General features: G+C 41.3%; 2 protein-coding genes across 2 annotated transcripts in view; both read right to left on the minus strand.

Moving 5' to 3' along the window:
• NEK9 (NIMA related kinase 9) overlaps positions 1-7,420 on the minus strand; it is a 45,022-nt gene extending 37,602 nt beyond the window's left edge. Inside the window, exons 1-5 of the mRNA XM_049897913.1 lie at positions 7,041-7,420; positions 4,076-4,253; positions 2,301-2,356; positions 1,686-1,756; positions 339-444 (exon numbers count right to left, since the gene is read on the minus strand). Of these exons, the coding sequence (XP_049753870.1) occupies positions 339-444; positions 1,686-1,756; positions 2,301-2,356; positions 4,076-4,253; positions 7,041-7,259 (630 nt within the window). The 5' untranslated portion in view covers positions 7,260-7,420. The remainder of the gene's footprint in view (positions 1-338; positions 445-1,685; positions 1,757-2,300; positions 2,357-4,075; positions 4,254-7,040) is intronic.
• Positions 7,421-13,117: 5,697 nt separating this feature from the next.
• The window catches only part of TMED10 (transmembrane p24 trafficking protein 10), a 37,138-nt gene continuing 32,996 nt past the window's right edge, over positions 13,118-17,259 (minus strand). Inside the window, exon 5 of the mRNA XM_049897981.1 lies at positions 13,118-17,047. Within this exon, the coding sequence (XP_049753938.1) occupies positions 16,926-17,047 (122 nt within the window). The 3' untranslated portion in view covers positions 13,118-16,925. The remainder of the gene's footprint in view (positions 17,048-17,259) is intronic.

The raw sequence follows: 17,259 nt of genomic DNA on the forward strand, positions 1-17,259 counted from the left end.
CCTGAGCTCAAATGGTAAGTAAGAGATAAAGAGAGATCTACTAAAGCGTGTAGGCTAGAAAACATTCTGTTGCTTTTATAAAAGCTTCCAAGTCATCTAGGAAAGACCTATGATGGCAGAGCTGTAATGTGGACAATGACTCTAGAAAGAATAGCTGAGCACATAAATGCCTGCTAGTGAGCTCAGGAAAAAAAATTCTGAAGACTTGTTTTATAAATATGGAGAACCTGCAAGAAAACTGAGAAAAATTTCCAAGATTTAGAGGGAATAGTTATATTCCACAGTGATGAAAAGGAAAAAGGGAAAAAAAAATTAAGACAAGGGCAATGCATACTCACTGTCTCAGCCATGGAATACTCAGAATTAAGCTTCTTTGCTAGGCCATAATCTCCAAGTTTTATCAGGTTTGCCTTGGTCAGAAAAATATTTAATGTCTTTATATCTCTGAAAAAGAGGTGCAGCATATTAAGCCCATACAGTCAATTGTTTTATCTAATCCCGAACACCATGCAGGATTATTATAGAATAAAAATGAGTGTGTCACCATTGCTCAGATTCTCTTATGGGATCCCAAGCGTCCCAGCCAGTGGTCATCACTTTCACACGTACTTGAACACTGAAAAAGGGACTTAGGAGAAGGTGGACAGAGAATTCTTCTCTAGTGCTTCATAGCACAGGAATGTTTCCCATACCACTAAAGCCATTAGGAAAAGGTGAGAGGGTCATACAAGGAAAATGGTGTTCCAGGTAACCATAACTCCTCTGAGGTACACTGCCTCTTCAACTACCACTTCTGCATTGGATGAGTCGCTATCAAGGCAATTTTAACACTTGGTTGTTTGTCAAAGTTTCAAATAATCTGTTAAAGCAAAAGAAGAGGACACAGTCCCAGCAGCAACATCACTAGGCTGTTTAGATCATGTAAATAAAGTCGCTAGCATTTTTTCTAAAGATTGACTGTACATAACATACATAACATAAAATAAATTATGCCTGGTTCACACTCTGGCTGCCTTTATTGAAAGATGTGAATAAACCAGAGCAAGAAATTCAGTTACTTTTGAAATGAAAATAATATGTATCAGAGGCCATTCAACAGCTATCTAGTTTTATATGCTAACTAAATGAACAAACCAATAAAAAAAAGACACACTAGTGTATTATAATTGATCTCTAGCAATGGTCAATGTCTCACTTAAGATGGGTATCACAATATGGGAATGTTCTTATGATGGCCTCTCCTAAGACTACAAGTGAATGTTTTTGTTTTTTTTCTCCATAAAGATCTGTTAAAATTGTAAATTAATTGTGCAAAATAAATACTTTTTATTTAAAAGAACATAATCACAAAAAAAAAATAATAGTCAATTATTGCTCAGAAAAAAACATTTATTGTGATTTCCAACCAACCTAATCCTACTTCTAGTAGTGACTTCTAGGCTTTGTTGATGAATTGACATTAAAAGAAATGACTAAGAGGTACTCAGCAATTGAGGAGATTCTTCCTAGATGTCAAACATGATTTAACCTCAGGAAGTGAAGATAACACTCCTCATTACTCACTCTTTCCTTTTTAATTATACAAAAAGAAAAGCCTTCACTGTTAAACAAGAAGATGGAAGTGCCAGGATGGGGGTTGGACTGGTGGGGAGGAACTGACCCCATAATTTTCCTTCACTCATTACCTATGAAGGATTCCAGCTTTATGAATACAGCTCACTGCTGAAACAATCTGAAATAGGTACCACACCACCATCTGCAGAAACAAAATAAATTATATTTGGAATTGGAAATAAAAAACTCCATTTACATAAACATATATGCATACAAACATAAAAAAAACAAAGGAAACTGCAACCAGAGGTTATGATTCAATATGAGTTGACATCTCTTGCTTGTAGGTTGAGTAGGCAAAGAAAAGTGGTAGGAGTAAGAAAAAGCAGGTCATCATATAATAGTTCCAATATCATTATAAAGTATAGTATGGTGAAGCAGATTTGTGGAAAGAAACCCAGGAAGAATGTAAAGGTATAGAAAACTGGGCATACCAGTATGCAGTAACAGAACCAGGAAAAAAGCCCATAGAGAATCATGATGTTGAGGTAAAACGTTTAGGAAGCAGCTATAGACAGCTTCCTTGTTAGAGGTTTCCTTTTTCATGAATATCAATCAGAGCCTGGAAGGAGTCTGAACAAAAGGAAAAAAACACTCTTCATTGTTGGAAGAGTAAATGTAGAACTAGAATGCAAGAATCACAACACTATACAATTCTAGCTTCCCTCCACAGAAATATGAATTACCTCTTCTTCAAACAACTTGTCCTTCTGACGAAGGATTTTGTCATACAGGTTCCCTCCTGCAATTAAACGAGAGAGATTATTTAGAGACAAGTCTGAATTGCTTAACAGCGACCAAGGGCTAGATCCTTTATCTAATGATGTTTTAACAGGTGCCACAAGAAAATGGGGGATTCTGCTTCATCTCCAAAGAAAATCTCTTCTTCCCTCTTGGCTCTTCACATGGGCACAAAACTTCCCATCTCTCCAGGTCTGTACCAGAAATATCCTTCAAAGATTCTCCTCCCTAACAGAAGCTCAGTACAAAAATGGTAGGTGTGGCATTTTTAGAAAAGAGTGAAAAATATTCCTGTAATGCCCAATTAGTGAAATTTACCTTGAGTGTCTTTGAAATCAGATGATTTTCTCTTCTAGAACCCCCTTTTAAAGAACTGGCAATATTTCTATAACCACTCACCCAGCGTGACTGCTAGAACATTTGGGTTACACCTGTGATGCAATGCTTTGTATATACAGGGTGTGTATCATCAACTTCTTTTTCTTGCTTCTTCTCATTGAAAAGGTTTCCCAAAATTTAGAGTCTACTCCTAGATTGTTTCCAACCATTACTCCCTTCACTAATTCCTTCCCGCTGAATAAGTGTGAATTTGCTTCCCTCTCCCCCCCTCTTTTTTTTCCCTTTATCACATAACACAGACTGCAAATTATCATGCTTCATCTTACTTCCTACCTGCAATTATAAATTACACTTCAGTCCCGGCTACGTCTTTCAAATTCTCTTCCCCCGCACTTTAGAAACTCAGAGTTTGAATAAATGTATCATTTGTTCTAGTTCCTCCTAACCACAAAGGAAATAAACTACTTGAGGCTTCTACTTCAAAAAACTCTAATACAATTTCATTTATTTCGGGTTGATCAGAACCTGAAACAATCATGACACACAAGAGTCCAGACAAGAAAGCTCTAGGCACTTTCTCTTAGAGATTTAGGAGAAGAAATACGCTGGGACCTCTTTACCATGTACCTCAGGAAAGGGCTCCGGAGGTTCTCTTGTGCAGTAAGGGTAACATCTAGTCCAGTATGTAGCAAACACTTGCTGCACACCAAGTACTGCGCTAAGGGCTTTCCGTGTATTAATTCATTTACTACAACGACCCTAGGAGGCAGGTATTATTATTAACAAATTTATTTTAATATGAGGAAACTGAGGCACAGAGAAGTTTCTTGCCCAGAGTTACAGAGCTCAGGATATGGGTTCAGTCTACTCTCTTAATAACAAGGCAACACTACTATCTTACAAAGGACATAGATCCAAAGAAATCAGAGACCAAATAAATAATACCTGGCTTTACTATGTATTACTTTCATTTAGGTACGATTTTTTGGCCATTTTTAAATAGGCTAGCTTTGGTTTAAGTTAATATACACAAATACCATCTATAAGATTTCATATTTTATCAACAGAGCCAGACCACACTGGCTCTAATGCCTGACTAATATTATTTTATGAAAAACAAAAACTGTAAAAATGAACATAAAATCCAACTGACGATGGAACTATAATCACAAGGGAGACTTTGTGTATGCAGAGGAAAATCCCTCCCCTTACTTTATAAATCACTTCAAAACTCTCCACGGCTTGAACTATCTGTCTTAAACTCCAGAAATCCATTTAAAGGTTTCATCACTGTCTATGCCTTTTCCTTTTTCTCCCCCTCAAGGTAAGGAGGAGCACAAGAATGCCCTGCTGAAGGAAATCCCCCTGAATTCTGCCTTACCATTACAATACTCTAGCTCAATCAGCAGGGTGGTATTGTCCATGAAGTGATTGTAGTAGGCAATAATGTTGTCGTGCTGCAGTAGCGCCAGAATAACAATCTCATTCAAGGCATCACGACGTTCCTTCTCAGACAATCGTGTCAAATCCACTTCCTTCCACACAACCAGTGAATCATCCTATAACACAGTAACAGAGGTATAGTGCTTTCCTCTTGCCTGGCAATGAATGAATCCACGCTGGCTGATAAGCCTAGAAAGAAAACTTCCTAGATGGGCAGAGACTGGCTTCTTTCATTTCTTCCTTTAAAAGAAACATGAACAGACTTTAGTTAAAAGCTCTGCATACAGCTGAGCATCATAATTCACTGCAAGAAGACACTGTTACTTTGATGCCACACTTAATTTGCATGATGTCACTTCTAGGTAAAAAAAAATGGGATGGGGATACATCTCACTATGACCAGCTGCTGCTAGTCATGACGGGGATTGTGTTAGGACTGGCATATTGGAGAAGTAGTGGGTAGAGAAATGAGAATTGGAGAGCAGCTACCTATAACTGATCACAACTTCTTGTAAAAAGAATATACTGAATTTACCTCTAATTTTATAAATTTAGACTTCTCTAGTGATTTTCATTTACTCTTTCGAGATAAGAATAAGTCATGTCTGTTGTTGCTAACTGCCATGAAGTCCATCCCCGACTCATGGTGACCCCATATACAACAGGATCAGACCTTTGTGATTCACTGGGTTTTCATTAGTTCATCTAGGCCTTTCTCCCCAGTCTTAGTTTAGAAGCTCCCCTCAAAGTGGTTCAGCAACTCCTGCATGTAAGACAAGCATTCTACCATTGAACCACCACTGCCCTCAAGTCATGTCTAATGGCTTTGAATTCATGTCCCTTGCCTTGCCCCATTCTGCAACTCCTATCACACTTTTATGTATCACATGCTTTCCTCTATTCATGAAAACTTATGTCCAATGTCCACTCCCTTTTATGATATCTCTAATTCTTTACTGGCACTACTTCTCAACCCAGAAGGACCCCCACCTAAATAACCCTCTCCATCCTTAAGAATGGCTCTGCCAGGCCTTAAAAACTTGACTAGGAAGCAAAAAGCAAGGTCCCTCTGAACCTTTTACTCTACATTGATTCAGTGCAACCATTCCTTTCATTTTCAGAGCTCATACACTGAAATGATACTTGTCCACTCTTTTTAATTTATGAACATACACAACTAGACTCTTTGTTCACTAACATGCTAACCTGTCTTCCCACTGAAATATAAGTTTCTTGAGGAAAAGGGCTGTTTCTAATCAAACCACTGTAAATTCACAAATCACTATTTGGTAATACAGATAATGCTATCACATTTTTGGGAAGTGTAATCAAATTTAATTTAAAACAACCCCAGTTATCAAGTCCAACATGATAAAAATGGAAAGACATGAGCAAGGAGATGAGAGACCCAGTTCTAGTCCAAGGTTTACTTCTTGAACTAGTCAAACACAGTCTCGGTTTCTCCAGCTATGAAGTAGAAATACCAATGCTTAGCTCCTCTTTCTTATATGGTGAGTGCAAATAAGAACACAGAATACCAAGAATAGCAGTGACTCTAACATCATACATTAATGTGGCACTCAGAATCAAAAAGGACACTTAAAAATATTCTCTTGCAACCACCTCTCTCCTTCTCACTGTGCTGGCTTGGAACATACACCAGAACTGCAGATGGATCACTAACAGATGAAGCACCTAGAATAAGACCTTTAGCAACCACAGCAGGTTCTCATTAAATGTTGAACTGTTCTAAAGGTAGAGTTTTAAGACTTTAGTGATCAAACCCAGTCTGTGGTTAATTTCTGCAAGTAGAGTCACCACTGCAGGGTTTTAGATCAGTAAACATCCTTAACTTGGGGCTCAGCGGTCCATAAATCTCTTCAAACGATGTATTTATGTGCAAGTGTGGATTTTTCCGTGGGGTGGGAGTTTACTTTGCTTCCAATAGATTTTCAAAGGTGTCTTTATCCCCCGATAGGTTAAGCGCTGATGAATGGCTTGTAATACCAATAAAGTATTTCCCACGCATAAATAAACCAACCGACCAAATACATCCACTACCCTCGAGTGGATTCTGACTCATAGTGACCCTAAAGGACAGAGTAGAGCTGCCCCACAGGGTTTCCAAGGCTGTAAATCTTTACAGAAGCAGACTGCCACGTCTTTCTCACAGCGTGGCTGGTGGGTCGGAACCGGGGAGGTGGATTCCAACCGAGGATCTTATGGTTAGCAGCACAGCGCTTAACCATTCATTGCTCCAGCTCATGCGTGAATACTGATGGGTAAATACTGAAGAAACCAACACAGGGCGATCTTCTCAATCATCTCCAAGAACAACCTCCAATTAAGTGTTCACATCTGAACTTAAAAGATAATGGAAAGGAAAGTGGAGTTGCCACTGGTGTGGGGATACTGAAGTTATGCCTTCCCCACCCCCACCCCGAACTTGGAGAGCTATACAGCATGAGAAGAAGGAAGTTTTGGCAATACTTCACATTCGTATATCACTTCAAGTTTGCAAAGCACACGTGGTTCTTAAAATAACCTTAAAAATAAGGATCATTATTATTTTTAAAGGTAGTTATCACTAGCCCCATTTTACAGATGGGAAACTGAGGCTGACAGGGGTTCAGTGACTTGCTCAGTTCCCCGGGCTAAACAAAAACGACCAGTTAGTAAAAACAGTGATATGATGAATTCCTGGTGCATCTGAGGAGGAAGGGGAGTGCTGAAAAGCCTGCGACATACACCCTGCGAGCGCCCGAACACTAAGTGAGAACAAGACGCAAGGCGCGGGGAAAGCCGACAGCCAACCGGGGCTGGAGAGCCGGGCCGGGAAGGAGGGGCCCGGGGCGGCCCGGCATGTCGGGCGGGGCGGGGCGGCCGGAGCCGAGGGCCGCTACCTCGGTGCGGCGGTAGAGCGTGGCCTCCCCGAAGGCGCCGCGGCCCAGGACGCGGATCGGGATGTAGTGCAGCTCCTCCTGCTCCGCCGTGCCGCCGCCAGCTCGCGGCCCTGGACCGGCGCTGGGGCTCGGGCCCGAGTCCCCGCCACCTCCAGACTCGCTCCCAAAGTCCGAGTTGATGGAATCGCAGTGTCGCTCGTATTCGCCCAGCACCGACATGGCGGCGTCCGCGGGCCTTCGGAACCAGCCTGCGGGACCGACCTGCCGGTCCCTGGCGGCGCTGCCTGCGCTGCGCCTCCCTCTCTTTAGACGCCGGCCCGCGTCTCAGTCAGCCCCGTAAGCCCGCGAGGCACCATGGTGGCGCCTGTCCCCTGGCCCGGAAGCAGTTCTCGGTGTTTCCGGCCTGGCTGGGTTCTCCCCGCCTTTGCTTGCCTTTTTGGTTAGTCCGGCGGCAGCAGCTTCCCGCCCTCGGGGCGGGCCGGGAAAGCGAGGTCTCGGGCCCGCCTTGGTGAGCGCGTGGTGCGGACTTCGTGCTACCGAAGGGCTCCGGCAGGGGCGAGGGCGTTCCCCTCTGGGGTCAGGCCCGGCTTCCCATGCAGCGTCGTGGTGCGGAGGTCATCTTGTGTGGATGCCGGGGCTATCTCAGGAGCGGTGGCTGGGGAAACAGCTGCTTTAGTGTTGGACAGCTCTGCTTGTTTAGAAGGACATTATAGTAATTATGTTGTTAGTTGCCGTGAAGTCAAATCCGACTCATGGAGACCCCGTGTGTTGAGCAGAATGGCTCCATAGAGTTTTCAAGGCTGTGACTTTTCGGAAGCAGACCACCAGGCCTGTCGCAGAGGCACCCCGGAGTGGCTTTGAACCGCCAACCTTTAGGCTAGTAGCGGAGAGCTTAACTGTTGGCACCACCCAGGGACACAGTAATTATGGTAAGACGAAATTTGCCTCTGTGTCATGGCAGTCATTTCTCCCAGAGCTACCCCAGGCCGGCCCTCCTTCCTCCCCTTCCTCCCTCTGGTACGCAATGCCGAAAATAAATTGTCAACTCTCCTGACACACAGTTCCCCTTCTCTTTTTCAGGATTTAACTTTCTCCTTTTGTGTGGTTTCCCAGATCTTTGACCATCTGATCGCATGGAACATTCTTTGAGCACTAGGTGCCAGACACTGTATTTGAGGTGAGGAATCTGCAATAAGATGTTCCCTGCCCTCAGGTCACTAAGAACTGCAATACAGTGAGAAAGCGTGTTCCATCAGCTTTGTGACCTTGGGTAACTCACATCTCCAGACTTGGTTTTTAATCTGTAAAGTGACAGTATGACCTACACTACAGGGCTAACAGCTAACGTTTACTGTTATGTTTTAGGCACTATGCTAAAAAATTTTTTGTGTGTATTATCTTATTCAATCCTCATGTTGTCTCCATTTTGCAAAAGAGTCTTAAGTACTCAGAGGTTAAGCAACTTGCTCAATGTTTCGAAGCCAGTAAGAGGAGCTGGGAGTCAAACCTAGCAATTGGCTCCAGAGCTGTGAAACAGCAGGATGTGTTGGGGCTGAAAATGATGTGGCTTGAGCCCAGAGGGCATGGGAGGTAGATGATGGGGCCTCAGATACGTTAGACTTTTCCTGTGGACAGTGGGAAATTATTGAAGATTTTTAAGCAGGGGACTCTGTAACTAGTGATTGTATGTCCCAGCTGGCTAAGCAAGCTAATGTATTTTTCCTCAGAATTAATAGAGCCTTCCTTCTTTTGCTCAAGTGCCTAGCTTAAACATTAAACAATACGGGTACCTTTGAAAAGACCAAAATTTTATTTTACAGAGCGCTTTGGTGATAATGTGCAGGACAAAGACTGGAGATGAGGAGACTAGTTAGGAGGCAATTTATTTTCTAAGAAAAGAGACCTAGAACTGAGGTAGTTATCAGTGTGAATGGAGAGGAGGTCCAGACTTAAGAAATCCGTCTGAGGAACATTTAGAACTTTGTGATCAGTAGTGACATGGCTAGTGAGGTAGATGTTAAGTCTAGGAAACTCACTCCTAGGCTTCTAACTAGGTGAATAAAAGCCAAACATGTTGCTGTCGAGTCGCTTCTGACTCATGGCGGCTCCATGTGTTACAGAGAATTGCTCCATGGGGTTTTCTTGCCTGTAATCTTTATGGAAGCTGATTGCCAGGCCTTTCTTCCATGGTGCTGCTAGCAGTCGAGAGCAAACCGTTCACACCATCTCGTGACAGCAAATACAGGAGGAAGATGAAATTGGTAAAATGGGGTAAAGGGTGTGAGGGCTGATGAGTTCACGTTCCTTTGGCCTCTCTACAGTTCATCAATGCTCCTTTTAAAGTATAATACCCCACGTTTTGGGTAACAGTCCATGTCGAGTCTGAATAGGAGAGTACAAGGGAACTTCCATCTTTCTTGATCTAGAACCATACATATTAATGTACCAGGTTTCATAATGATTATGTTTATATTGCACTTGCATTTAACCTAACCTCTAGCTTTTTCACATCCAATCCAATCCAAAGTAACTCAGCCCTCCCACCCTATTATATCACTCCTCCTTTTCTTCCCAATGTTTGTCTATACAATACTATCTTGTTATGTTTACTTTATTGACTGTCTCCATTCACAGAATATCACCTCCACGAGAGCCTAGACTTTGGTTTTGTTCACTGCTGTATATTATCAGTGAAGCCCTGGTGGCGCAGTGGTTGCGAGCTTGGCTGCTAACCAAAAGGTTGGCAATTTGAATCCACAAGGTGCTCCTTGGAAACCCTATGGGGCAGTTCTTCTCTGTCCTATAGGGTTACTATGAATCAAAATCAACTCAATGGCAATGGGTTTGGTTAGTTTGGGTATATATTATCAGTGCCTAGAAAAACTGTAAACCAAACCAGACCCAGTGCCGTTGAGTGAATTCCGACTCATTGTGATCCTATAGGACAGAGTAGAACTGGCCCCACAGAGCTTCCAAGAAGTGCCTGGCGGATTCGAACCGCCGACCCTTTGATTAGCAGCCGTAGCACTTAACCACTACACCACCAGGGTTTCCAGAAAAACTACAGGGGCTCAAAAATTAATGAATGAGTATCAGGTTTTTATTATCCTGTATGGTATGGATTGACACAACAGCCACCACAGTGGGCTCAAACATATCACAGGTCACTGAGATGGCACAGTACCAGGCAGCGTTTCATTCTGTTACACGTAAGGTTGCCGTGAGCTGGAGCCCACTCAGTGGCAACTAATATCATCCTGTATGTATATAATATTTTGTACATCTAAATGCAAGATTGACGGACTGAATGACTGATAACCTCTGTTAAATCTTGGTTTTTTTCATCCCCGAGGTTTAGATTGTACAGATTATTTTTGAATTTTCATTCATTCAACAAACACTGAATATAAGAGAACAAAATATGCCTGGTTTTTACTCTTATGGAGCTTACTTACAGTCCATGTAACAGATAAAAAACCCAGACAATTACACCAGTATATAAGTGGTATTACAAGGAAAGTACAAGTGAAGGACATATTCAAGGGATGGACACCTTTGCAAGACAAACTTGCTGGATTGGGGAAGGCTTTCTGGAGGAAAAATGTTGAGTCAGAAATTGACAAAATAGGAAGATCATTCCAGAGAAGGGCTATTCCATCTACCTCCTTCTATTAATTAGAAAGCACTTTGAGGACAGGCACTGCCTCTTATTTATCTGGGTTTATGCCACAGAGTTTAGCTGAGCACATTAAGTAGAACAGGTGCTCAATAAATTGTGGGCTTTTTTTTTTTTTAAGTTGAAAGAATGGAAAAAATAATTACCTAAAATCAAGAAAGTGCTGACTTTCAGAGAATCGGAATAGGTTACAGCTGAAGCCTAAAGCTTATTTTTCTGGCAACTTTACAATGAGGGAACTAGTTTTCTATAACTTAGCCTGAAATTGTGAATTGCGGTAGCTAGAATGCATATATATTGCAGTGTGATGGGATCACTTTTGTGTGGCCTTTCTAGCCATGGTCTTACAACTCCCATCCAAGTGATTGGGCGGGACTGTGGAGATAGGTTAATTGTGGTCCACCAAAGGGATTGGTCAGTTTTGCCATTCCGCTGGGTTTGAAATGAACCACCGCAGAGGCAGGAAAGAGAGGATCCCACCACCAAGGAAGAACAGCCAGGAATGGAGAGCTCATCATTTGGACCCAGGAGACAGACAGACCTTGAGAAGCAGTGGAAGAGAAATGATGGGAAGCAGGAGACAGTGTGATGGACTTCATGGCCCATGGAGTGAGAAAGCTGAGTGCCTAGGGTTGCCTCTGGGGACTTATTGGCAGGGGCTAAAAGAGCTTAATACTCGTCTGAGGAGGGCAGAGGGCTAGGGCCAGAGAGAGGTGCCTGCAAGACCAGCTAAAAAGAGGCTGTCCTGATGGAAGAACTGTATGAATGTTCCTGAGCCTGAATCGTAACCTGTCACTTCCCTAATAAACCCCATAATCACGAGTATTGTCTCTGAGTTCTGTGTGGCCATCGCAATGAATTATCCAACCCAGCAGAGAAGTAGAGAGTGCTGTGGGAGGGACAGTTGGTGTCAGAATTGGTAAAGATGGGGAAGAGAGAAGGCATGTCTGACCTCTACCTCATAGCAGTCAGCCTTTGGCTGTTGATCTTGATTCTCCTTCCCCCTGGTGAAGTTAGAGGAGGTCAGACACAGCCCCTATGCCATTTTTACATGTATCATAAGCTTAACAGATTGAATGTTCAGTTCTACTTTAGAAAATATAGACCAGAAGCACTAATGCTCAGCTATTATATTTGATATAACAAACTAATATCAGGCCTTTAGATATTAATAATAGGTCCAGAATGCTCAATTTTTTCCTAAAGGTATAACTGATTTTAAAGTGCCTTTGGTCAAACATGGACTACGTCCATATTTTAGCAAGTGAGTAGTTAGATGCTATATAGCAGAGCTTCCCAATTCGTGAATAGTAGTTCCCCAGTGGCCACAGAGTTATTGTAAAGATTAAAGATTCTCCCAAAGTACTGGGCAAAGTCTATATCTGCACTGTCCAAGATGGTAGCCACTAGCAACATGCGGCTATCGCACACTTGAATTGTGGCTAGTCTGAATTGAGACATGTTGTAGCTGTGAAACACATACTGGATTTCAACGACTTTACATGAGAAAAGAATGTAAAATATCTCAATCACTTTTATACTGACTAAATGTTGAAATGATAATATTTTAGATATACTGGGTTACATGTATTATTAAAATTATTTTCATCTGTTTCTTTTTACTTTTTTTCATGTGGTACTAGAAAACTTAAAAATGGGGCTCATATTATATGGGATACCACTACAATAGACTGAATAAATAAATTTATAAAGCATGTACTATCATTTATCAAGAAAACGAGATGCTATTGAGACTATCAAAGTTCATTTGTAAGTTTTACTGAATTCATTACTTATTTTCTCTAAAAAGTAAGACATCTGTGAAAAATAAAACATTTTGATATTAAAAAAATTGTACTCATATGTTGGGAATTACTACTGTATAGGCTAAAGATTTGCTAATAAACTTTATTACTTGCTTTTTGGAGGAATGGAGGTATAAGGTAACTAAGGAGGCCAGGCAGTGATATATAAAGCATTTAATACTGACTCTTGGAAAGGAGCTTTTGAAAACTGTTCAACTGAAAGTAACAGGAAAAAAATTTCGAAAATGGCTTTATCTGTTGGGGTGGGGTTTTGCAAAGATGTGTCGAGCCAAAAAAGCAAGTCCCCAGGGATTCTAAGTTGAGAGGGGTACTTTAGGAAAGGAGGCCAAAGGCAGTTTCCAAAAGAGAGAAGCTACGGAGCAGCCTGGCTTAGAGAGCCCCATTTGGTCCTTCTGAGGATGTACAATTAAGTACTAAACTTTCACTATTCATCTGGAATAAATTAAGGATAACTATTTTTTCTGTAATTTATCAGGAATAATTAATTGGTCATACTTTAGAACTGAGGAATATGGAGGAATTACTGTCAATCCAGACAAAGAGGTACTCTACAGTAACAGAACACACACCTAAAATGGTTTCTGCTAGCCTTTATTTGTGAAAATTTACACAAAAATCCCCAATCTAACACTTACAAGTGAATCTGTATAAATCCCACATGTCTCTTTGTAACTAAACAGATAGAAAAATGGCTTTATGGGCAAGGGTTGATGATGACGGTATAACAAACCTTACTTAAAATGTATCATTCTGGATAAATAAATTATGGTATATTCATACAATGGAAAACTATTCATCGATGAAGAACAGTGATGAATCTGTGAAACATTTCATAATACGGTGGAACCTGGAAGGCGTTATGCTGAGTGAAATTATTCAGTTGCAAAAGGACAAATATTGTATAAGACCACTATTATAAGATCTTGAGAAATAGTTTAAACTGAGAAGAACACATTCCTTTGTGGTTACGAGACAGGTGGGAGAGGGTTATTGACTGATTAGATAGTAGGTAAGAACTACTTTAGGTGAAAGGAAGGACAACACTCAATACAGGGGAGGTCAGCACAACTGGACTAAACCAAAAGCAAAGAAGTTTCCTGAATAAACTGAATGCTTCGAAGGTCAGCAAAGCAGGGGCAGGGGTTTGGGAACTACGGCTTCAGGGGACATCTAAGTCAATTGGCAAAATAAAATCTATTAACAAAACATTCCGCATACCACTTTGAAGTGTGGCGTCTGGGGTCTTAAATGCTAGCAAGCGGCCATCTAAGATGCATCAATGAGTCTCAACGCACCTGCATCAAAGGAGAATGAAGAACACCAAGCTCACAAGGTAATTATGAGCCCAAGAGACAGATAGGGCTACGTGAACTAGAGACTACATCATCCTGAGACCAGAACTAGATGGTGCCCAGCCACAACCGATGACTGCCCTAACAGGGAACACAACAAAGAACCCCTGAGGGAGCAGGAGAACAGTGGGATGCAGACCCCAAATTCTCCTAAGAAGACCAGACTTAATGGTGTGACTGAGACTAGAAGGACCCCAGCAGTCATGGTCCCCAAACCATCTGTTGGCCCAGGACAGGAACCATTCCTGAAGCCAACTCATCAGACATGGATTGGACTGGACAATGGGTTGGAGAGACATGCTGATGAGGAGTGAGCTACTTGCATCAGGTGGACACTTGAGACTGTGTTGGCATCTCCTGTCTGGAGGGAAGATGGGAGGGTAGAGAGGGTTAGAAACTGGCAAAATGGTCACGAAAGCAGAGACTGGAAGGAGGGAGCAGGCTGACTCATTAGAGGGAGAGTAAATGGGAGTATGTAGTAAGGTGTATATAAGTTTATATGTGAGAGACTAACTTGATTTGTAAACTTTCACTTAAAGCACAATAAAAATTATTTTAAAAAATGTATTATTCTCATATCATACCGGCCATGTTGAATATGCTAAATAAAGGAGGAAAACAAGTAACATTCCCATCTTTAAAGCTGATTTACTCTTGCACTAGCCTTTTATCAAAGGCAAACAATTTTACTTTTTAGATAAAATCAAAGTAGTAAGATTAACTTTAAAACCAAAAGCACAAATGCCTGACTTGGTATTTTGGCTTGAGTAAAGGAAAGGACATGAAAGAATTTCAGTGTCACAAAGCTCAAGTTTAGAGTCGTATTTGGGAAAAAAAACTTTGACAAAATAAAATATTCTTCTCTCCTATCTTTGATTTTGTCAGAACAGACCACATCAAACTAAGTAACCTTCATTGCTCCTAAAGAGGCGAAAGGCACCAGTCAGCAATAGGAAAGAGTATCTTGTTGGGCTAATGGTACAGACTAGAATTTCACCTTAAATGCCTAAGGCTGGATCATAACCCACAAATTTGTTTTATTCTTTTTTCCATCTGGACACATCCTCTGTCATTTAGTATGCGTAATACTACAGACAGATCTTCTCAACACCTGCTGCCCCAAGGCAAGGATTCTAGCACCAGGTTCTCAGAAGCAGTACCTTTCAACTCCTAACAGCAGGTGGCAATGTTGTACAAGTTAATGAGAACCATCTTAAGCCAAGCAAGAGGAATTTATACAGGGAGTCAAAAGAAAGACGACTTCTGGGTTCACAGTAGCTGGAACACTAACACAACAGCCTGAGATTTTAACATAACTCACTTCCTCCTCTACTTCTGTACTTTATCCAAGGCACCACAGCCGTGTTCTGTTAATTCCAACACGCTGCTTCTTAACTGCAAGTTGTGAGGCCCTAAATCCTGTTAATTCTTACCACAGCAATGCGACAAGCCCTGTAACAGTCAGAGGAGTTAAAAAGAGATTACAGAAAAAAGAAGCTTCTAGATTCTAGATTCTACATTCCTGGGAGAATTGGGAAACATTTCAAGGGATGATATTTTTCATAAATATTTATGAACAGTCATTTGTACCCACACTTTTACTTAACATTAATATTGACCTTTACAGTCCCACAGTGATGATTTCGTAGAACTTTTTGTCTGAATTCTCTAGACAGAGCATGTAAGAATAGAAATTAAGTTGGTGACTGGCCACGCATGAAGAACTGGTTAAGTTTTACTTACTATTTTCCCTTGGCAGAAGTGGTGTTAAAAATTCAAACAGCCACATTCAACAAAGGACTTGTATCTAGGATATATAAGGACACCTTGAAACTCAAAAATAAAAAGCACAAACGATCCAATTAGAAAATAGGCAAAAGACATGAATAGACATTTCACTGAAGAGGCTATGAAGATGGCAAGTAAGCACACAAAAAGTTTTTCAACATAATTATCCACCAAGGAAATGCAAATTAAAATTATGAGCTATTATACACATTTAGCAGAATGGCTAAAATAAAAAACAGTAATAATACCAAATGCTGGGGAGGGTGAAGAGAAACGGGATCACTCCTACATGCTAGTGGGAATGTAAACTGGTATAGCCACTGTGGTAGTTTCTTAAAAAAATAAACGTGCTTACCACACAACCCAGAAACGGCCCTCTTGGGCATTACCTCAGAAAAAAAAATTTTACATTCACATAAAAGCCTGCACATGAATGTTCACAGCAGCTTTATTCATAATGGCCCCAAACTGAAGACAACCCAGATGTTCTTTGATGGAAGTATATGGTTAAACTGTGGTACATCCATGCTTTAGAGTACTGTTCAGCAATAAAAAGGAGCTAGTGATACATGCAACAACCTGGATGGATCTCAAGGGAATTATGCTGGATGAAAAAATCCAATCTCAAAAGGTTACACACTGTATGATTCCATTTATATAACATTCTTGAAATGACAAAATTATAGAGATGGAGAACAGATTAGTGGTTGCCAGGCTTGGGGGAGAGGGAGAAAAGAGGTGGCCATTGCTATAAAATGCTAGCACGAGGGATCTGTGTCATGGAGCTGTTCTGTGTCTTGTGGTGGTGATCCCATGAATCTATACACATGATAAAATTGCATAGAACTAAATACATAGACAGATGGAAAAAAGTTCAAGCAGTTAAGCACAAATATTTTAATTCGTGGAAAACATGGTTCAAACAGATCACACGAGGAAACCCAGTACAAATGCTGGCTCTGGCATTATCTAGGTAACCCCCTAGTTTTTTCATAGGTGACCCTAATAATAGACCTATTGTTGCAAAACCAGTCCAAATCCTACCACGTTAAAAAGAAGTCCCTCATTGGCTTGTTGGGTCTAGGTGGTACCCCACGTCCCCCCACCCTGAAAGAGATCAGTTCTGGCAAGAAAAGCTCCAACGTGCCTTGATGGTGCTGCTGTTGGTAGGGTGCCTTAAGCCACGCACGTTCCAGCGATGTTCTGCTGAGTGAGATACAAGGTGGGAGGGGGCTGTGACTCATTACTCAATCAACTTCTTGGCCTTGAAGAAGCGACGCAGGTAGAAGACCTGCCAGGTGGCTAGTCCGATGAGACAAAACATTGAAAAGATGCTGAAATACAGGACTCGAGTGTTTGTTGACTCTAAAAAAACCAAAAGCATTGTAAATGTAAAGAAGTGAGGCTCAGCTGCTTAAGCAACGCCCGGGGGGGAAAGGCAATTAATTAACTTCACTCTGTCCATTGGCCTAACAGCGGAATTTCAGATAAATTTTTTTAAAAGCTTTTGTTACATATAAAATGTTAAAAATTATAAAGATTAGAATTATCAGATTGATATGCTCTAAGCTAACTCA

Source organism: Elephas maximus, chromosome 10 (assembly GCF_024166365.1).
Source record: "Elephas maximus indicus isolate mEleMax1 chromosome 10, mEleMax1 primary haplotype, whole genome shotgun sequence".
Lineage (NCBI taxonomy): Eukaryota > Metazoa > Chordata > Mammalia > Proboscidea > Elephantidae > Elephas > Elephas maximus.